General features: G+C 40.6%; 1 protein-coding gene across 5 annotated transcripts in view; it reads right to left on the reverse strand.

Moving 5' to 3' along the window:
* Positions 1-23,387, reverse strand: part of Rnf216 (ring finger protein 216) — a 120,343-nt gene that overhangs the window by 90,181 nt on the left and 6,775 nt on the right. For 3 of the 5 annotated variants that reach the window (XM_031338604.1, XM_031338601.1, XM_031338602.1), the window contains exons 2-7: positions 17,613-17,753; positions 11,705-11,835; positions 8,669-9,478; positions 7,530-7,606; positions 4,372-4,474; positions 2,615-2,779 (exon numbers count right to left, since the gene is read on the reverse strand). In XM_031338604.1, the coding sequence (XP_031194464.1) occupies positions 2,615-2,779; positions 4,372-4,474; positions 7,530-7,606; positions 8,669-9,478; positions 11,705-11,835; positions 17,613-17,679 (1,353 nt within the window). In that variant the 5' untranslated portion in view covers positions 17,680-17,753. Of the gene's footprint in view, positions 1-2,614; positions 2,780-4,371; positions 4,475-7,529; positions 7,607-8,668; positions 9,479-11,704; positions 11,836-11,915; positions 12,313-17,612; positions 17,754-23,387 lie in introns of those variants that run through there. The other 2 variants (XM_031338605.1, XM_031338606.1) reach the window with 2 other exon arrangements.

Genomic DNA, 23,387 nt, shown 5'->3' on the forward strand with positions numbered 1-23,387 from the left:
ACAGACACATAAGTAGGTAAAACATTCATACACCTTTTCTTTTTCTTTTCTTTTAAAGATTCAGCCATTAAAGCAGAGGTGCTATTTGGAAGGTGAGCTCAGAGCTCCTGAATGATGGTGCACTGGCTTGGGGCTGAAGAGAGGGAAGAAGCTCTAGCCTGGAGTCCTAAGCGGATTGTTATTCCACTTACATATTGGTTTTACAAAGCAGTGAGAAAGTCCCACTTAAAAATGAACACTCAGTACTTGCCAGGAAACCATTCTTTTAAAATGCTGTACAGTTAGTTAAAAGAGTCTTCAAGTTCTCACTTTAATCAGCGCTTCTATTACACATGGCCAAATGCCTAGTGATATAGACGCGGTGTAATCAGATGCTGTGTGACCACTGTGCACCCAAGCACACAGGATACTTTTCTGCCTCTTAGGCTGTGGTGAAAGTATCTCTCCATCAAGGCTCTGCTCTAAGTGACCTTTCTTCTTTTCCAGCTCTCTCATTTGCCTTTAGAACATTTACCACACTGGGCCCCAAAACACATTAAAAGCTCTTTGGAAGGAAGCTACTCTGTGTCTTATTTTTCTTCCTTCCTTCCTTCTTCAATAGTGCTGGAGGTGGAACATAGGACCTTGTTTGTGCAAGGCAGGCCAACAGTTTCCCACTGAATTCCACTCTTACTCCTCGCTTCCTGTTCTACGGATCCCTAGATCTTAAGGATCAGCCTGGTTGGTGTACACTAGTAAGTAAGGAATCAAAATGACCTGCCTAGGAATGATAGAGGCTCAAAAATAATATTCTTTTAGCTGTCTAATCTTTTTCCTTAAATTATTTACATTTATAAATTAAACATCCACTCATGTGATAGTCAAACATACAGTCAGTCTGGTAAGGTTTTTCAGACATTTAAAACAAGGGTCAAAGTTACCTTAAGAGATACCTAGAAAATCTTTAAAGAAAGACAGGGGTGGAGGGGAGGAAGGAAAGAAGGAAGGGAGGGAGAGAGGGAAAGAGGGAGGGAGGGAGGGAGAGAAAGGAAAAATCAAAGAAAAAGAAAAGAGAGAGAGAGATACCAAGAAGGTTTAGTGGTGTACACTTGGGGACAAGGACTGCTGAGGCAGGAGGATCGTTGAGTTTCAAGCTAAAGGAGGCTACACAGCAGGTAACATAGTAGAGAGTATATTATCTGTCTCAATAGCAAATATATTCCTAAAGTAAACCCTGAAAACAGAGATTTTCCAAAAAGTATGTATATAAAATGGTGGTGAGCCAGGTTTAATCCCAGCACTTCCTGCAGTGGCAGGAGAATCTGTTTGAAGCCAGCCTGGTCTACAAGCAAATATCAGGTTAGCCAGAGCTACACAGTGAGACCTCCTTCCCAAAAAGCAACCAGGGTGAAGTGGCTTTAATCCCAGCATTTGGGATGTAGAAGCAGAGGAATGTCAAGACAGTCAGTGTATACAAGTTCCAGGATACAAAGTGAGGCTGTCTCAAAAAAGGAGGGGTGTGTATAAGAGCTCTTATCACAATAAAAACTGAAAACAAGTTTCAAAAAGGTTGATTAAACATAAGCCTGTGCTCAAACCATGAAGGCAAATGATACAAAGCAGATAAAAGAACTGAGCTGCCTCAAGAGAGCAGAAGTAGCCCCAATCTGCTACTTCTTGAGCTCACTCTGTAGACCAGGCTGGCCTCAAACTCAGAAATCGACCTGCCTCTGCCTCCCAAGTGCTGGGATTAAAGGTGTGCGCCACTATTGCATGCAAGAATTTAAGAGATAGTTGATTTAAAAAGGCTTATTTTATGTTATGTGTATAGGGGCTCTGCCTACATGCATCTGTGCACCATGTACATGCAGTGCCCTCAGAGGCCAGAAGAGGGTGTCAGATCCCCTGGAACTGGAATTACAGACATAAAGTATGTTAGGGCAAGAACTAACTTACTGAAACTACATGAGCCATCTACCAGATCACAGCTTTACACTATCATCTAGTTTTTCTAGTGGATGTACAAGAAACTCTTTCTATACTGTAAGAAACTGAAGTTCAGTATATATCAGACATTTGTTCAAAAATCAGATGGTGTATTTAAATTCAGGGGAAAAAAGTAATCACCCCTAAGTTTTATCAGATACAAGATCTATAATTTTAGAAAATATGCAGGAGACACAGGGACCAGCTAATAACACCGAAAGGTACAGATGACAAAAATCCAGACTCTTGAAACCTATAGGATAAATAAATAACTCTTTTTCTTCAACAAACTTCAAGAAAATAAAAAAGCAGCAAGGAGACACTGAGAATCTATAGATAAAAGGCTAACCAACCCAAGGCTCTTTACCTGGAGGTAAAAACAAACTATAAAACTGGTAGACACAGGTCACTCTAGGCACCCTGCTTTTCACAGAACAAACATTGCCTCATAGGGCCTTATGGAGACTTAAGATTTCCTGCTTTTAAGTATCACTTCTCACTCAGTGATTCCTAATCAATCAGCAACTACTTCCTCTGACAAACTCTGAAGCTTTTTGCCATCACAAGCCACCCAAATCTCTGTAATCTATACTTCCTATCTCTTCAGGAGAACCAAGGAATGGCCCCAAAAGGAAGCCCAAGGGTGTACCTTTCGGGTGATTGCATAGTGTCCCTTGAGCTCATGTAGGGCCCATTTGATGTCCTGGCTGCTAAGCATCTTGAAATCAGCCATCAAGAGGTCAGCAGCTTGAATGAAGCAGCGCTGGTCAAGTGGAGTCAATTTGGAATAGTCAAAAAAGTCTATTTTAGGCAACTGAAATGAGACAAAAAGCATAAAGTTAGAGGTGAAATAGCACACTCATCCACAAGGAGGATAACAGAGGCTGGCTAGAAGGCCTCAATAGTCAAGAACATTTGCTGTTCTTCCAGAAAAGTTGGGTTTGATTCCTACAACACACCTCAGGCAACTCATAGCTACCTGTAACCCCAGTTACAGGGAATCCAAGGCTATCTTCTAGTCTCCATGGACCTGCACGCACACACACGCTCCGTCTCCCTCCCAGCCCCCTGACAAAAAAATAACAAATAAGACGGGCAGTGATGGTGCACATCGTTAATCTCAGGAACAGGTAGGTCTCTGAGTTTGAGGCCAGCCTGGTCTCCAGACTTAGTTCTAAGATAGCCAAGGCTACACAGAGAAACCCTGTCTTAAAAAAGCAAACCAAACCAAACAAAATAATCAACCAAACAAATCTTTAGAAAAGTATATATTACAAGCTCTTGTTTGGGCTCATAATTACTCTGTAGGGTAACCAGACTGAAACAAAAATGAAGAAATGGTAAATATCTGTTAATTCTGACACTAGAAGGCTGAGGCAGGGGTGGGTGCTGCTGGTGATGGTCTTGGTGAGTGCAAAGCCAGCAGAGGCTACACATTAAGAAATCATCTGGGCCTGGGGGGCTTTACCACACAACATACTGAACATTAGTGTAGATCACAATTATTGACTAAATATTAAAGTTCTGAGACTTTTGACATCTTGATATGGAATCTGGCTAAATGGCCTAAACACAAATCTTTTAAGAAAACCTTTAATCCCAGCACTTGGGAGGCAGAGGCAGGTGGATTTCTGGGTTTGAGGCTAGCCTGGTCTACAGAGTGAGTTCCAGGACAGCCAGGGCTATACAGAGAAACCCTGTCTTGAACCTCCCTAACAACTCCCCCTATACCCCTACCAAAAAAAAAAAAAAAAAGAATGACTATTTGTGGGCTGGAGAGATGGCTCAGAAGTTGAGAGCAGTTCCCACCAACCACGTGGTGGCTTCACAACCATCTATAATGAGATCTGGCACCCTCTTCTGGCATGTAGGCATATATGCAGGCAAAAGACTGTACATAATAAAATAAATAAATCTTTAAAAAAACAGAATGGCTATTTGCATGCTGAAGTATTTGCAGGGAAATACAGTAATACTTTTGCAATTTAAGATGAAAGTATTCTAATAAATGGTAATAAGTGACAGAAGTACAATAAAGTAGCTACAAGAAAACTTTAATAGTACTAGTAGTAGGTATGCCAACAATTAAAGTGAAGTATTCAATTTTGATATAAATTCACAATTATAAAATATAAAAAAACTATCAGAACACCACAAATAATCTTGGCTAATTATTTTCCCTTAACTTGCTGTGTAGGATAAAAGGCACGAGGATTTGCTTAGTTCTTTATGGGAGTGGGAAGATTAAAAAAAGGAGCCTTCAGGGAGTCTGCAAACATGAAATGCTGTTCTCCCAGCTTGTCTTAAGAGCCCTGTGCTGACAGCACTTTGTTGCTGTTAGGATGACAAGGAAGGCAGCAACAGAGCAGATCAGGTCCAAGTGGCAAAGTCACAAGGAATACTTGCCTTCACATCATCCTGGCTGGCAAGCAGGCTGCTGCTGGGGTGGATAATAATCCGGTCTTCTCTCTTTGGATAATCTGGGTTTTCCAGAAGAAAATTACAAAGTCTGCAAAAAAACAAAAACAAAAACAAAAACCCACATACAGTATTACATAGTACTTTCCAAATTTATACTTGGCCAATTAATCATAAAACACTTGTGAGAAAAATATCTTTAGAGACACAGGACAACTAAATTATCAAGGAATTAAGATGTATCAGTGATGGGACATTCCTGTAATCCCTACATTCAGGGGGTCAAAGCAGGAGAATCTCAAACTTGACACTGTTTCAACTTAGGGGAAAAAAAAGAATTAAGATGTCATATTTATGAAAAACTAGCAAATAATAAAGACAACCACATTAGCCCTCTGATTTCACTATGCTAGATGTGGTGGCACATGAACATAACCCCCAGCACTCAGGAGGCTTAAGTCCTAAACCAGTGGAGGCTGCACAGTAAGATTCTAGCTCAAACAAAAGAAAAACACTGAGCACACACTGACAAATGCAGACTCCTCTGGGCTTTATCTTCAAGAGGAAGACACTGAAAGGAGTACCACTTAAACAGCATGGAACAATAGAGTATAGAAGGAAAGTAGCCACTCTTCAAGAAAACTAGGAGCATATATAAACAGAAGTGTGTATTCACACTGGTGGGGAGCCGCAGCTGCCACCCTATACATATATATTGAACACCTGGTCTCCGGCCAGAGCAAAGAGCATTGAGATAAACAAGCCTTAGTTGGAAAAGCTGTGTGCCTCTAGTTTGTGATTCAAGATGGCATGATTTCCCGCAGCCTATTGTGCTTTGCTACGTAGCCGATGCTGATTGGGACCAGGGAAAGTATTTAACCCACAAGGGCTGGGAGCTGGAGAGAGAATAGAATTAGGGGTAAGTATATAAGGATATAGATATAGATAGATATAGAATTAGAGGTAAGTATGTAGAATTAGGGCTGGTGATGGCTTAGAAGAGTAAGTATGGGATATAGAAGAGTAAGTATGATAATTAAGAGTAAGTATGTAAGGATAGATAGTAAGTATGTAGAGAATAGAATTAGGGGTAAGTATGTAAGGATTGGAGAGAATAAGAAGTAGTGAGTAAGTATGTAGAATTAGGGCTGGTGATGGATTATATAAGATTTAGGAGTAAGTAGTTAGAATTGGGGCTGGTAATGGGATAGGAGAGAAGATGTAGATATAGAAGTAAGATGTAAGGATAGATGTAAGATATAGAATTAGGAATAAGTATGTAACTAATAAGTAGTAACTAGTAAAATGTAAGAAGAAGATATAGAAGAATATAAAAGAAAGAAGCTAGCTAGTAAGAAGAAGTAAATATGAAGGTTCCTGATTAAACTGCATGGAGAAGGGCTCTGTGTTTGCCTCCTTATTTCTACTGGACGGGTAAGGCAGCCGACACACACTCACAATCAAACACATTTGCTATGAGGTTTCGTTGCTGAACAAATAAATGAACTCCAAAACATCAATGTCCTTTGTATCCTGTGGTAAAGCAAGCTTCTGGCACTGAGTCAGTCTCAGCTTATTAGCTAACTCCAAGACTGATTAGCAGACCATGTCATCTAGGACAGATTCTCTTCATAACAAATCCATGAGGCTTTCTCTATTCTCTGTATCACTGTTGAAATACTTTAAAGCTCAGATGAGATAGTACAAGCTAACCCATGATGATTTATCAGTCAACTCAAGCAAAGTCAACTATCCAGGCTCTTTACCTAGTAACCAAGCCAAATCAGAAGGCTGGACAGAAGATGGCACAGCAGTCAGTGGTGAGGGTGGCCTGGGTGGGACTCGGTAGCAGAAAAGTGTCAGCTCAAAGGAAATTAAGATTTTCTCTGTGTTTTTCTTCTTTCCTTGCTATGATGGATATGTAGAATCCCTTCCCTTAAAACTCTCACCCATTTCCTTTCTTGTGCAATGTCGGTAGTGTGTCCCCTAACAGTATGAGAGATGTGGCCAGAAGAGAACAGAGAAAAGGAGTCCCTTTCTAGGATCTTCTTCTTACCAAGGTGCCAGTAAGAGGACCTACAAGGAGAATCATATGTTGGAGACAATTAGAAGCTGAATATAGTGGCATACATTGTTAATCCCAGTACTCAGAAAGCAGAGGCAGCTGAGTTCCAGGTCACCCAGGGCTACACAGTAGTCTACTTCAGGGCCTTTCTTTTCCCAGTCTGTTCAGTCATGAAAGAACAAATGCTGTATGATTTCATACTTAATCAAATTCCCTGGGACTAAAATGATGATGAGCTTTGAAGCTGGGAAGGGAATGAGGATGTGTTCAATGGATAGAGTCTCAGTTGGAGATGATGATACGATTTCTGGAGATCAACAGTTAAGAGAACTATATAGCAATGAGAAATGTATTTAATGTCATTCAACTGTATGCTAAAAAAATGGTCAAAATGTTACCTATGTCTTAACACCAAAAAGAGAAAGAGGGGCCGGGTGGTGGCGGCGCACGCCTTTAATCCCAGCACTTGGGAGGCAGAGGCAGGTGGATTTCTGAGTTTGAGGCCAGCCTGGTCTACAGAGTGATTTTCAGGACAGCCAGGGCTACACAGAGAAACCATGTCTCGAAAAAACAAACAAACAAACAAACAAACAAAAAGAGAGACAGACAGAGAAAGAGGGTCTGAATAGGGATGGCCCCCATGGAGTTATGTGTTTGAATGCTTGGCCTATAGAGAGTACCACTATTAGGAGGTATGGTCTTGTTGAAGGAAGTGTGTCACTATGTGGGTAGGCTTTGAAGTCTCCTACCCTCAAACTATGCCTAGTAATAATCTCTCCTTGCTGACTGAGGATCAAGATGTAGAATTCTCAGCTCTTCCATTACCATGTCTGCCTCCTGCCATAATGGACTACACCTCGGAAACTATATGCCAGCCCCAATTAAATGTTTTCCTTTATAAGAGTTGCTGTGCAATGAAGCCCTAAAAAAGGCAAAGAGAGAGAGAGAGAGAGAGAGAGAGAGAGAGAGAGAGAGAGAGAGAGAGAGAGAGAGAGAGAGAGAGAGAGAAAGAGAGAGAGAGAGAGAGTGTCATAAGGAGGAACAGGGAGGGGGAGAGAAGCAGGCATAGTGGAATACTTACACATTCAAATCATAGTAATTCTTCAAGTGAATTATCTCTTCAACATATCCATTTGCTACATCTGGAAATCTTGCTTCCTAGAAAGGAGTAAATATTATTTATATTTTGTTCCTTACAATAGTTTTAGAAGGCAATTAAAAATCAAATGGCAGAGCTGGGCGGTGATGGATATACAGAGAAACCCTGTCTCAAAAAAACAAAACAAAACCCAAAAAACAAAAAAAAAGAAAAACCAAAAAACCAAAACAAAACAGAAACCCAAAACCGAAATCAACCAAACAGCAACAACAAAAACCATTAAAAAATATATATAGTGGCCAGCTGAAGAGGAGGTTCAGGTTAAGAGAATGGCTGCTCTTCTAGAGGACCCAGGTTCAATTCTCAGCACCCACATGGCAGCTTACAACTATAACTCTAGTTCTGGGGATCCAACACCTTCACACAGGCATACCTGCAGATAAAATACCAATGTACATAACAAAAATAATTAAATATCAGCTCCTAGTTCTCAGATCTGAGGGCAAGGATGAGGTCTCCAAAGGCCTTTAGAGGCCTTCATCTATCATATCTCATTATAGCTCCACTCTCCATCCTTCCAACAAATACTGAGTATCAAGCTCACACACCACAGGGTCAAATAAAAAGACCTGGCAAATTAAGATTAAGAGACTTAGGGAAGGCAAGCAACAGCCAACCTCAGAAAACAAAGGCCTGCCTTGCTTTCTACTGTAAGTATCCTACAGAATCATAGCTATTAAGATGACTGATGCACTGGAAACAGAATGTTACTTTATTCAGTTGTCAGAGATTTATAATACCCACAGGAGCTACTGGCTGCTGTATTAGATGGCCCAGAGCTAGGAAATACAATAAACAGGAAAATAAGGCAAACAGGAGTTACAAGAATGCCAACATCAGGCACCATTAAGTACAACTAGCACCAATAGCCTTTCCTGGAGGTAGAGTGTAGTCTGGGTTTCAGTTTGTATAGCTATCTGGATTCCTTTCTTTCACCCTTGATATGTACTTTTTAGGAAAATAAAGTTACACAAAGCATTGTTTACTGCAATGATAGAAATCAAATGTATAGTATCAGGACAAGTAGTATAGCATTATTTAATAAAAAGAAATAAACTTACCGTTTCTTTCACTAACAGTGGGATGAGGTCTTGATCTACTTCAGCAGCTTCTTGTTCCCACATGTTTGCCAAATTGGCCTCCTGAGGTCCTGGCAGAGGGAAGGCTGGCCCAGGGTCTTCATCGATTGCTAACTGCTGGTCTTCAAGCTCTCCTAGAGGATGGGCTGGCTGTGGAGAAGCAGGGCCTGGAATCCCCTCCTGCTGGGGTTCTGGCCTTGGAAAAGCTGGCTCTGGGAAATCATGGCGGAAAAATATTGGGCCCATTTCGGATTCAGAATTTCGCTCTTGGGGCACAACCTGATTTGTTCTTTCCTGAGGCTGTGGATTCAGAGCCTGGAAGTAGGGATGGTCAAGCCAGTACTCTTCTCCAATTAGCTGGTCATCTCCTGAGGCAGCTGGCTCTTCAGGATTTGATAAGAGATCTGTCTCTGAGTCTTCAGATGATTGGTTCTGAACTTCCAAAGGCTCATTTTCTGGGAAAAGAAGACCATTTTCTCCCAATATAATGACTTTCTGCTCCAGTCTGGGGTTGGCAATATTGTCTGCTGTCTGATTATTGCTTGGTCCAGGTTTGGCTTCTCCTTCTTTTTTACCACTCTCAAGATCCAGAAATCCACCACAGTCATCCTCAGAATCATCCTGTGCCCCAGAACCAAACAATGAGTTGTTACAAAAGGAAAAATAGCTGGGGATATCTGCTTCAAAGTCTGCTCTAGATTTTCTAGGCCTTTCTTCTCCCAATCTGTTCAGATCTTGCCACTGGGCAGCTGGTTTGATGAGATTGGGCCGGAATGTCTGAGGTTTATGTGTCTAAGAAAAAAATGAAATTTTAATAATAAAAATTCAATGTCCTTCCTGTATCTATGCCTGCTTCTGGACTTATAGTGAAAGGATAGAAAGAAACAAGACCAGAAGCATCCCAAGGAAAAAAAACTATCCCATCTTTTTTTTAAAGGTAGGACTGGTCTCATGGTATACTCCTGGCTGGCCTTGAACTCAGAGATACACCTGCCTCTGTCTTCTAGGTGCTGGGATTAAAGGCGTGCAGCATCATAAATACCATTCACATTTACTTTAATACTGAAAACTGATTATATTCAAAGTAGAGGATGGAAAGACAGCTTACCAGTTAGTTAAAGTGTTTGATACATAAGCACAAGAACTTGAGTTTAATGCCCAGCACACAGATAAAATGCTGGGTGGAACATTACATGTGTGATTCTAATGTCGAGGAGGCAGAGACATGCATATTGCAATGGCCTCCTGGCCAGCCAGGCTAGCCAAAATGGTGAGTTCTGGGTTTACTGACAGACCCTGCCTTAAAAAATTAGGTGGAGAAGTACAGAAAGACAGCAAACCCCTAAGATTTCCACACATGTACATAAGTGAATGGACCCTCACATTGGTCCACACACTCCTTACATACAAATACACCCACAGGCACATATAGGCAAGAACATAGATAAAATTAGAAGCCAGTGAGAATGTAAAATTGTTTAGCTGCTGGCAGGATACAACAGTTTCTAAGTGATGCAGCAACTCTACTTCTTGTCGTATACAAAGAGAAATGAAATAGTTGTACACAAACCTTTATATAAATATTTACAGCACAACTTCTACCTGATAGTCAAAAAGTACAACTTAAAAGGCCATTATTGGTGGTATACATAAACAAGATATCTGCAAAAATCTCATTTTACATTGAAACCATTTATGTGATCTAAAAGCTTACACAATATGCTTGAAATCATTGTTATAATGAGGTATAATAAAATCATGCAGCTGGGTATGCATGCCTTTAATCCTAGCATGCGGGAGGCAGAGGCAGGCAGATCTCTGTGAGTTAGAGGTTAGCTTGATCTAATGAGAAGAAGCCCTGTCTTGAAAAAGAAAAAAAGAAAAAAGAGGCTAATCATACAATGAGAAACTAAAATAAGAAACAAAGTGTGTCACACATGATAAAGCAGAACTACAAAATACCAAAGCAGAACACAAATGCAAGCACCACTAGGTAAATGTCAGAGTTGTTTCTTGAGTGAAGAAAATGAATAAAACCAAGAGAATGAACTGGAAAGATGGCTCAGCTGTTAAAGAGCCTTTCTGCTCTTCTAAAAGACCAGTTTGGTTCTCAGCACCCACATCAGGCCACTTACAAATGTCTGTAACTCCATCTGATGTCCTCTTTTGGCCAAGGGCACTTGCACATATGTGACATTCATCCTCACAGAAAAACACACAAAAATAAATCTTAAGAAAAACTATTAAAAAGAAGAAAGGAAGGGAAATCAATGGTTAGTTTATCAAGAAAATAGGAGAAATGCCCAGTGTGGTAAGGCTCATTCCTTATCTCAGCACTCAACTCAGAACACAGAGGTCAGTGAGTCTATGTAATCTCCAGGTCAGCCCACTCTATATACCAAGTTCCAAGTCAGCTGAATTATATGAGACCTCGGGCTGGTGAGATGGTAAGAGCACTGACTGTTCTTCCATAGGTCCTGAGTCCAAATCCCAGCAACCTCATAGTGGCTCACAACCACTAGTAATGAGATCTGATGCCCTCTTCTGGTGTGTCTAAAGACAGCTACAGTGTACTTACATATAATAATAAATAAATCTATAAAAAAAAAATGAGACCTTGTCTTAAAAAAAAAGAGGAAAGAAAAAAAGAGATGGACTAAAATAATCAAAATAGAAAATTTACAGAAGTAAAAAGAATAGGTTTTAATTTTTTCTATTTATATATTCAAAACCATAAAGAAATAAAACTCAAACTATTTTTAAAAAATCAGCATCAAATCCATAAAAATGCTATCAAGAATAGCATAAGTGGGGGTAGAGATGCCTGAGAACTATGAAGGAATTAAGTTCTATGTTATAGTAAAGTACATAAAATATAATACAGTTTAATTACAAAAAAGTGAGAGTAGTAATATGTTAACAGAGAAAGGGCAAAGACCACATAGAGCTTTAAAGCTAAGACACAGAGGCAGATGGGAACAGGCTGTTTTCATTCTGGGGCAGTTTGAAAACACTCACTTCTGTCAGGATGACATCATCATCCAGGTCATCTTCCTGTTGCTCAGTAGCTGGGGTAACCAGCATTGGAATCCCTTCCTCATCAGAGGAATCAGATATGGTGATGGGTCCCTCTCTGACAGCCATCCATTCTACAGGGAGGTAGAAAACATGATCACTGTGGGGTCAGCAGCAGCTTATTCAGTTGGCCAAGACTCAACAGTTAACTTACCACCTTAAGTGCACACAGGCTCAAGCCGGAAGAACTGTCTCCATGTTGATTTTTGCCAATAACATTGAGAAATGCCAGGCAAAATGCTCAAGATGTATCAACTTTTTCTTATGTTAGGTGGGAGAAATCTGAAGAGTGTGGTTGTTTTTCTTTTTCTTTTCTTTTAGGACAGGGTCTTATGCTATAGCCGTGGCTGACTGGCTGGCTTGGTACTAGGAAGACCAGACTAGGCTCAAACCTCAGCCTTTCGAGTACTAGAAATACAGGCATTTAATCTGTTCATAAGAATCTTTTTAGTTGGGTGTCTGAGATTCTAGCACTAGGAAGATCAGGAGTTCAAGGTCATCTTCTAGGCACAGAAAGATATAGAAGCCAATCTGAGGGAGTGCGACTTTACCTAAAAAACAAACACAAAACCAATTCTCCAGAATGAGCTATATCCTCAGGACAACTGCAAATATTTTTCAAATATGAAATTATTTTATTATGACACTGTCACAGAACTGCCAATTTCTTTAGAGACTCTCCATGTTTACTCTTTGTAGAAGAAAAGAAACTGGTTTTTTAATTTAAATAACTACATCTGAAAGAATCATCACTCAAAATTAGTAATATATCCACTTAAGATTTAAAAATCAGCTGACTTGCGGGGCAGTGGTGGCACATGCCTTTAATCCCAGCACTTGGGAGGCAGAGGCAGGTGGATTTCTGAGTTCGAGGCCAGCCTGGTCTACAAAGTGAGTTCCAGGATAGCCAGGGCTATACAGAGAAACTCTGTCTGGGGGCGGGGGAGGGGGGAATCAGTTGACTTTACACAGAAAGTACTCAAGCAAACATTTCCATTTGAATCAAACACTTATTTGGCATCTAAGGAGCAATCATCTGGCATCTGTGACACTGGGCCTTGCCTGCTTGAATTTTTTAAAAGAAACCATGCAGCATTTTTTTTAGACTTATTTATTATGTATACAGCATTCTGATTGCACATATGCCTACAGGCCAGAAGAAGGTACCATATCTCAATTATATATGATTATGAGCCACCATGTGGTTGCTGGGATTTGTACTCAGGAACTCTGGAAGAGCAACCAATGCTGTTAACCACCAAGCCATCTCTCAAGCTCCACCAGCTCTCCTTTTTAAATGTAACTGAAATGGAAACTTAGGAGTTCTTTGGAAAGTCAGTTGGATGATGTTTTGTTGGGGCAAACATTTGAAGGAACATTTCCTTAAAGTGGATACAGATGTGAATGGCTAAGGCAGCGTGAAGGAACATTTTGCTGAAGCAGAGAGGATAGTCTGCTAAAGCAAGCACGTGCAACGACACTTGATACAGTATTATTTGCTACTGACTCGCATGTATTGGTCTATCTTACATTTCATAAATGAACTGCATTTGTTGGGATGCCACAAAGAGAAACACTCCAAAAAACTTCTGGTGGTGTACTGGAGTTTCTTGCTGCTTCTACCGACTCGTAGATGCACATGCTGAGGCAAGGCATGTGGAGGACACGTGATGTTTGTAGGGTATAAATAGGACTCCACTGACAAGAGCTTGGCATGCTGGTACAGCTAGCTATGTAACACTTGTGGGTCTTATGTCTTTGCTGATCTTCACTTCCCTGAGAGAGGCACAGCTGAGAACTTTTCCTAGTATGCCTCTTGGCCCCTCCTACTGACTCAAGCTGAGGCTGAGGCTGAGGCCTGACTGTCTCTGCTAGGTCCTGTACCACAGCTGCTAACCTGACTCTACCAAACTGTATTGCTGGTGTATTTGTGAGGTGTTTGAGAGTGGTTTGAGCTGTCCCTGCCTGCTAACCTGTCAACTAAACTGCTGATTTCTTGACAACACAGGTGGGAGTTGCTCCAAAGAACCTTTCTAAACAGGTCCCCACACCCCCATCCTTTCTTTTCCACTACCTATAGTGGGAGGTGGGCTACAAGAGGTTAACCATCACTAAAAATAAGGTTTGAAAAACTAAAGTTACATGTAACTACAGCTAGTTAAACCCACAGGCCCAGTTCTGAAGGTGAAGAAGGGTGACAACAGTTATTGCTCTTGCATGTGCAGATCTTTCCCCACTCTGTGTGGATCTTATCTATTATCTTTTTTCTTAAAAGTGGGTTTTTTTTTTGTTTTTTATTTTTATTTTAATTTGACTGTGGAGTCCCATAAGCACTGTGTGTGAAGGCCAGAGGTGGAATATTAGGTATCCTCCTCAATTACTCTCCACATTATTTTCTGAAGACAGTCACTCATTAAAACTGGAGCTCTTTCTGATTCAGTCAAATTTACTAGCCAGTAAGACTTTGGGATCCCTCACTGTCTCTGGATACTTGGTGCTAGGAATATAGATATACACTGCCATGCCTGGCCTTTTTTAAAAAAAAAAAATAAAGCTTTGTGGTACATGTTAGCACAGGAGTTTGTGTGTGAGCAACACCAGGCCACATGTATTATGACACAAGACAACATCAGATGTTATAGTCCCTGCTTCCACCTTGTCTAAGATCTTGTTCATTGCTGTGTATACCAGATTAGCTGGCCAGCAAGCTTCTAGACATTATCCTGTCTCCATTTCCCATCTTGCTGTAGAACCTCAAGGATTATAGACACGCACTTTGTGGATTCTGGGGGACTGAGAGGAGAAACCAAACTCAGGTCCCACTCAGCAGGCAATTGTACTCACTGAGCCATCTTCCAGGGTTGCAGTGCTTCAGTGTTAGGCAAGAGCACCATCACTGAGACAGATCCCTAACCTTTTGTTTTTATGTTTGCTTTTCCTTTTACACAAGGTCTTACACTGTAGTTCCCACAAGTATGGAGCTCAGGTAGCCTAAGCAGGCAAACACTACAAATCAAGGCTTTAGTTCCATGAATAGTCACAAAATGACCTTGCAACTTTGACAACATCAGGTAATCTTTCTAGGCCATTAGCAGACTTCTAGTTCCTCTTCCCATCACTGTTCTCTATCCTCATTAAAGGGAGGACCTTCTAACTACACATTAGTTTTGGTTGGTTGGGATTCCTCTTGAGTCTCACTTTCTTGTAAATCACATGATTGGGATGCATCCATCCTGCTGTGATGACAGTTCTTTGCTGCATGTGAACCTGTTCTGTGACACATCATAAATAACTCATTCTTCCTTTGATGCACATGAGTTGGTGCTAATAGGAGCTATTCTGAATACTGCTGTTATATACATGCTTTGAGGTGCTCATTTCAGTTGGGAACATTCTAGGAATGGAAATTCGGAGTCACAGGGTAAGCATGTGTTCAATCTTAGGAAACAAATTGTATTACTAAGTTGATACAACAGAGACACATGGTCTGCTGATCCCTGATTTGTACTCCTGATTCCCCACCTTTGATATACAATACTCGCACATTTTCACACCTTAAGGATTTCCTTTAGGTTAGTCTCAAGTCTTTTTTTGTTTTATGAGACATGGTTTCTCTGCATATCCTTGACGGTCCAGAACTTACTCTGTAGACCACACTGGTCTTGAACTCAGAGATCTGCTTGCCTCTGGAATTAAATATATGTGCCACCACTGACCAGCCTGAAGTCTATTCTGATCTTTCACATATATAAGTATTTTTAATAAGATCTTGGGCTGGAGAGATGGCTCAGGGATTAAGAGCACTGGCAACACTTCTAGTAGTCCTAAATTCAGTTCCTAGTACTCACAGGCTCATAACTGTCTATAATAGGATTCAATGCTCTCTTCTGTTGTGTGGACATACATGCAGACAAAACACCCAAACATATAAATAAGTAAGTAAGTAAGTAAATAAATAAATAAATAAATCTAATATGCTGCTGGGCAAAAGAATTCTACTGAAAAAAAAAAAGTGTCCTATTGTTCTATTTATAGGAAACTGAGTAGTAACCCAAGTAGGTAATGGCCTCCTGAGGTCAAAATGGAGTGAGGCACAGCAAAGAAGAATCTTCATAGAGTGGCAGAAATGGTCTGGTCCCAATTCTAAAGTTGTGTGCTCATTTTTCAGAACTCAGAAAAAAAACTTCAAGAGATTGGCATAGTAAATATTGCTAATGCAGCTGACATAACTAACTCTAATAATGTGTTATATTTGTTGAACAAAAAATACATTTCCAAAGTGAATAATTTTCCAAAAGGAAGTAGCTTTATCAATCAATCGATCAATCTATCTAGTTTTTTTTTTTTCTTTTGAGACAGGGTCTCACTATGTAGCTTTGGCTGTTCTAGAACTCTCTATGTAGACAAGGCTGACCTTAAACTGACAGAGATTTAACTGTCTCTGCCTTCTGAGTGCTGGGATTAAAGCATGTGCCACCACATCTGGCCTAGTAATTTTGGAAGGAAATTCTGTTCAATTATAGCTAAGGCCCAATTAAAAAATTCTAACATTAATTCAATTTGCACATACAAAAGTCAGAAATGAGCATGTGTATGTACAAATTTTAGCTAAGATTTCTTTTTTGTTTGTTTGTTTTCGTTTTTTTTTCGAGAAAGGGTTTCTCTGTGTAGCCTTGGCTGTCCTGGAACTCACTTTGTAGACCAAGCAGGCCTCGAACTCAGAAATCCGTCTGCCTCTGCCTCCCAAGTGATGGGATTAAAGGTGTGCACCACCAGTGCCTGGCTACAGCTAAGATAACTAACTTTCTGAATCACAACAAGCTATGACTATGATCACTACTAAGTTGTAATATAGTATTAACAAAATTGTAAACTCAGTATTTCTTTTGTACCTGTAACTTGTACAATTTGCATGGTTCTGTTTCCCCTAAATTTACTCACTTAATCAAGTTTCTTACACTTCAAACATGCTGAAGGCAATCATGACTTATTTCATACTAGGAAAAAAAATCATCTTCACGACCACAAAATATCAAGAGAAAAAAACAAAGCTAGCTCTTCATGGAATTTGTACTCACAAGAAGGGAATATATTAAGGATTCTCTTATTCACCAATATGATTTTTTTCTTTCAGACCAAATATAAATAAATGTACATTCAGACTTGACAGAAAATTTTACATACATTTAGGAAATGTTATGAAAATGCAGGAACTCGCAGGGCAGTGGTAGCACACACCTTTAATCCCAGCACTTGGGAGGCAGAGGTAGGCAGATTTCTGAGTTCGAGGCCAGCCTGGTCTACAGAGTGAGTTCCAGGACAGCCAGGCTTATATAGAGAGACCCTGTCTTGAAAAAAAGAAAGAAAGAAGGAAAGAAAGAAAGAAAGAAAGAAAGAAAATGCAGGAACTCTCCTGCTCTTTGCAAATGAATGAACTTGTCAAAATTTTAAGGACTATAAAACAACTATGTCCTAACATTCTCAATAAGGCTAAACCAGAATTTTACAGCAAAAAGAACAGAAATGAAGTATTATTGTAAGAGCAAGAATACCTAGCACTGCTGATGGTATTTCCGATTTGTTCTTGTGTGATCGTCATTCCCTCAAAAACCTTCCAGAAGCAAATCCTTACAGTATGATTCTACTTATGATGGCTGAATCATTAAATTTAATTTATGCTACATGTATCATCATTTGACATAATTCTAGATTGACATTTTATGCCTAATGGTCTTAGGTCTAATAGTAGAATTGCTCTGGCTAATAAATGATACAAAACAGGTTCATTTCAAAGAAGATACCACACTGAAGAAAAAAGCACCAGGTAAAGGGAGAAAGGACAGCAACTTACCCTTTCCCCGGTGGCAGTGAAAGTTGTTTAAGTGAATGACCTCCTCTTTGTTGTTTCCCTCTGCCATTTTCAAATTCAGATACAAACATATGTGATTGCTAGTACCCAAACATGGTGATCATCTGATCTGTTCTGCAGCGTCTGAAAAGGAAGAGAAGACAGCATTAACAATGGCAGCACAAGCCAGGCAGTGGAGTATACATCTTTAGTCCTTTGGAAGGCTGAGACAGGCGAGCCTGGTCTACATAGCAAGTTCCAGGACAGCCAGGGCTGCACAGAGAAACCCCGTCTTCAAGCACCAAAAAACAACCAAACAAAAAAACATACAAAGGAAGTACAGACCTAATATCCTTCAAATTGGGTGGTTGAGGCAGGATGGCCATTGAGTTTGGGATAGAGTGGCAGAGCTCTTGTTTGGTAGGATAAAAGTCTAGGTTCACTCTTCAGTACCAAAAACAATAATAATGAAAATAGGTTTTGTATTATAGTTCATTCTCTCTCTCTCTCTCTCTTTCTTTTCTTGGTGGTGGTGGTTGAAACAGTCCAGGCTACCCTGGAACAGTCTTTATAGACCAGCCTGGGATTAAAGGCATGCACCACCACATCCTGCATGTTTCAGGAGTTTCACAATGTGATTTAAATTTATTACTTAAGTGTTTTAATAAAACCTAATGGTGTCATAACAAACTTTGAATTTTAAAATTATTGACTGACAAACTTAAGTGTTATGGAACCCAAGGCCTTGCACGTGCTAGACAAGCGATCATACCTTCAATACATATAGAAATATACACCTCTTTTTTTGGCTTAAAAAATTTGTTTTTTGAGTCAGAGTCTCACTGTGTAGCCTTGGCTAGCCTTCAACTCAAGAGATTCTCCTACCTCTGCCTCCTAAGTGCTGGGATTAAAGGTATAAACCACCATGTAGTTTTTCTGTTTTTTCTTTTTCAGAAAGGGCCTCACTAGAACCCAATGTAGACCTTGAACTCATAGCAATCCTTCAAACTCATTTCTGAAACACTGAGATTACAGATCTGACTAACTAGAGAGACTAATTTTTAATGACAGAAAATCAAAAGCTGCTTTGTAGGAGGAAAGTTGACCACAAGGAACATGAAGCAACTTTGGGGGGGGGGGGCTGGCAAGAGAAGTGTTGCAGAGTTTGAAGAGGTAGTCTATTACATGAGCCAATTACATGCATTGGTATAGATAGATTGAGTTGGCAATGAGTCCAACTGTACCTTCAATTATCTGCTTATGTCATTGTATATAGACCATACTTGGAAAAAAAAATGTTGAGAAGTTAGTCATAAAAGACAAACATTCTACCACAGAAGTGCCAGAAAATTCAAGAGATAGAAAAAAAGGATGTAAAGCAGTGGTTCTTAACCTGTGGGTCCCAATGCCCTTTGGGAGTTCAGGGGGACAAACAGTCCTTTTACAATAGTTGCCTAAGACTACTGGAAAACAGCTATTTGCATTACAGTTCACAACAGTAGCAAAATTACAGTTATGAACTAGCAACGGAAACATTTTATGCTTGGGGGTCACAACAACATAAGGAAACTATTGAAGGGTTGCATCATTAGGATGGCTGAGAACCACTGATGTAAAGGGATATTTTTAAAGATAATGGCAGGATTTTTTTTTCTGAGTTGTCACAAATTGATACATTTACTTTATTATTTGTGGATCAGTTCTGCAGAAACAAAAACACAACTATTTACCATGAGTAAAAATAAAAGCATATTTAAATGTGTCCTTAATTTTCACTTTTTTTTAGATTTATAGTTGTCACTTTAACATAGTTGCAAGGACACAAAGAGGCAGCTCATCCTCTGGCTGATATATTATTTTTAACCTCAGGACTTCAATCTCTGGACATGGAGTGAGATAGTCAGGAAGAGCAGCAATTTACATTGTGCATGCCAAGGTACAGATTAAGACTGGTGGGGCTCTGAGCTAGAACAGGACAAGCTCACAGATGAATTATTACGAGAGGATGCAGAGTGTGGAAGAGGGGACAGCACAATGTCTCCTTTTCAAGGTTCTTATCTATAATGCCTGTGTTAGCACTTCAGCCTCACTTAGTCCTCACCAGGAGGAAATAGTCAAAGGCAGCTTGTACCTTAGAGACAATATGTATGCTCAGAGATTCAGATCCATAGCTGCCTGATTCTGAAGCACACTTTCCTCTGTACAGGAAATCACCAGAGGTGGCATCTGCTCTGTGACTCAGAGAATGGTATAACGATGTCCAGAGTAAATAAAGTGCCTTTATAGTAAAGTAAAAGAACAGAGTATAGCAGGGCAGTGGTGGCGCACGTCTTTAATCCCAGCACTTAGGAGGCAGAGGCAGGTGGATTTCTGAGTTCGAGGCCAGCCTGGTCTACAGAGTGAGTTCCAGGACAGCCAGGGCTACTCAGAGAAACCCTGTCTCAGAAAACCAAAACCAAAAAAAAAAAAAAAAAAAAAAAAAAAAAAAAAAAAAAAAAAAAAAAAAAAAAAGAACAGAGTATGGTTGGGAGAGAAGGAAGGAGGAAGAGCCAAACAGACAAAACACCTTTTCTCCTTAAATTTCCCACCATTCCTGGATGGAAGAACTAATACAAAAAAGATGCTGATAACATGGCTGTATCACAAAGAACCACCTGAGCTAATTAATATCAGCTTCTCTATGGTATCTTGCTTGTTTGTAGGCAAAGAGGCCAAAGGATCTTTTAAAACTGCTGTTGCTGTTGCTTCTTAGCTCCAGAAGACAGTCATCTGAACTTTAAATGACTATAGGACTGCTTGGCTGTGGGCTTTAAATTCTCAGATTTTTGTTTTTGTTTTTGTTTTTTTAAATTTATTTTTTAATATTTGTTCATGATTCAGTAGACTTCATCTTCAATGGCTCTTTTAATAATCTGCTGAATTCTCTCAGGCTTTTCTTCAGCAGAGTGAACCTGGAAACTGACAGAGTGGTCCTAGCGCTCCAGATGCCCTTAGTTGGGAGCTGTTAGTAACAATGCAACAAGTAGCAGCAGTAGGGCTGTAGGCCTCTGGACAGTTAGTTCTAACTCTGGCCACAGGCCCATGTGCAATTAATTCCCAGTCCCATCTCTGCTTAGAATGCCAAACCCAGACTTTGGTTTCTGTTATTTTGAGACAGGGTCTCACTGTATAGCCCTGCATAATGGCTTAGATTTCATTTATGTAGTCTAGGCTGGCCTCAAATTGACAGAAATCTACCTGTTTCTGCCTCCTAAGTACTGGGACTAAAGTTATACTGAACCATACCTGCCTAGGATTATTTTATTATTTATTTCTTGACTGAAAACACAACTATTTACCATGAGTGAAAATAAAAGCATATTTAAATGTGTCCTTTTCATTTTTTTTTAGATTTATAGCTGTACAGATGGTTGTGAGCTATCATGCGTGTGGCAGCTGGGATTTGAACTCAGGACCTTCGGAAGAGCAGTGCTCTTACCCTCTGAGCCATCTCTCCAGCTAAATGTGTCATAATGACAGTTTAAAGCCATAAAAACTGCTGGGCAGTGGAATCTAGAATGTCTCCCTGCTCCCAAATTCCGGCCCCTAGTCTTTCATTGTGACAGGAGCTGTAGGCTGGGTCTTTGGGAGGTAATTAGATATAACAGAAGGCTATGGGATGAAGCCCAAGTATGGTTTAGCACCCTCAGAAACAAAGGAACCATACAGCTTAAGTTTTCCCTCCACCATGGACTGGAAAAAAGGCAGCTGTCTTGTGATCCCAGAGTAAGAAAGACCTCATGAGAGCTAACCAGACTGACTGGAAATCCTATTTTGAGACTTCTAGACTTCAAAATTTAAACAAAGTCTAAATTTTGGGTAGCCAATGATCACTCCAACTTAAAACACTTTTCTTTTCGTTTTGTTTTGTTTTGTGTCTGTTTGTTTGTTAGTTTTTCAAGACAGGGTTTCTCTGTGTAGCCCTGGCTGTCCTCGAACTCAGAAATCTGCCTGCCTCTGCCTCCCAAATGCTGGGATTAAAGGCATGTGCCACCATCGCCCAGCTTTGTGTGAGGCATTTCTAACTACTTTCCTTGCATTAACTAGTCCACAATACAATAAACCATGAGACTGGCTGAGAAGGCATGAGGACTTAGGTTTGATCCCCAGAACTCCAGTGAAAGACTGCAGCAGCAACTAGTATAATCCCAGTGGGGGTGAATTTGAGTCGGGTGGCTCCCTGCCATTCATTCCAGCCATAACTCAGCGTGCATAGAACAACTTTTAAACCTTCTTACATTAAAAAAAAAGAAAGAAAGAAATTGAGTGCAATAAAGAAAAAGCACAAAATAGGGTTTTCTGCAATCTTTGAAATTTTCTCACCAAAAGTAATTTTGGACAATTACCAACTCCAGTTGTGGGCAGGAGATAGACACACAGAATGAGCCTGGAGCATCTTGTCACTCAGACATTAAAGAAGCTATCATAGACTATTTGTTAAGACTAAGCCCCATAGCTGGGCAGTGGTGGCGCATGCCTTTAATCCCAGCGCTTGGAGGCAGAGGCAGGTGGATTTCTGAGTTTGAGGCCAGCCTGGTCTACAGAGTGAGTTCCAGGACAGCCAGGGCTATCCAGAGAAATTCTGTCTTGAAAAACCAAAAAAAAGAACAACCCAGCCTGATATAGCTATCTCCTGAGAGGCGCTGACAGTACCTGACTAATACAAATGTAGAGGCTCACAGCCATCCATTGAACTGAGTACAGGATCCCCAACGAAGGAGTTGGAGAAAGGACCAATAGAGCTGAAGGGTTTGCAGCCCCTTAGGACGAACAACAATATGAACTAACTAGTACCCTCAGAGCTCCTAGGGACTCAACCACCAACCAAGGAGTACACATGATAGGACTGATTGTTTTGGCAGCATGTGTGTAGTAGAGGATAGCAAAATCAATCGTCAATGGGAGGAGAGGTCCTTGGTCCTGTGAAGGTTCTGTGCCCCAATATAGGGGAATGCCAGGGCCAATAAGTGGGAGAGGGTGGGGTGGCAAGCATGGGGAGGGGGCAGCCAACAGGGGTTTGTTTTGTTTTTGTTTGTTTGTTTGTTCCTGGGAGGGGAAACCGGGAAAAGAAAATTCATATGACAGGTAAATAAAGAAAATATCTAATAAAAAAAAAAACCCTGGGGAGATAGATCTGTGGGGTTTACTAACTAGACAGGGTAGCCTATCTGGTGAGTTCCTGGCAGTGAGAGAACAAGCTGGACAGCTCCTGAGGAAGAAGTTCACTTTTTTTTTTTTAATTTTTCGAGACAGGGTTTCTCTGCGTAGCCTTGGCTGTCCTGGAACTCACTCTGTAGACCAGGCTGGTCTCGAACTCGGAAATCTGCCTGCCTCTGCCTCCCAAGTGCTGCGATTAAAGGCATGCGCCACCACCGCCCGGCAGAAGTAGTTCATTTTTGGTCTTCACATGTACAGAGTCAGATAGACAGGGACAGTTTAGCAAGGCCAACCACCTTTGAGTCCTGTGCCAGAGTCTAGCTTAGCTTTAAGAGCACAGGAGCTTGTTGTATCTTCAGATCTGGGAGCTGAAATCTCCTAAGAAGCCTACATGGTCAGTTGGAGTCACATGGAAACCCCCTGCACTACAGACAGGAAAACCCAAACTTTCCAGCAGTCTCTAACCTCGGACAGGCACGTTGAGTGAAGAAACCACCTTAGGAGCTATTGATCATGCTACCATGGCCATCTTGACTGACAAGGTGTGTCAGATGAGCCCTCTTCAATTTCCAGATACAACTG

The sequence above is a fragment of the Mastomys coucha genome, unplaced genomic scaffold, assembly GCF_008632895.1.
Source record: "Mastomys coucha isolate ucsf_1 unplaced genomic scaffold, UCSF_Mcou_1 pScaffold22, whole genome shotgun sequence".
Lineage (NCBI taxonomy): Eukaryota > Metazoa > Chordata > Mammalia > Rodentia > Muridae > Mastomys > Mastomys coucha.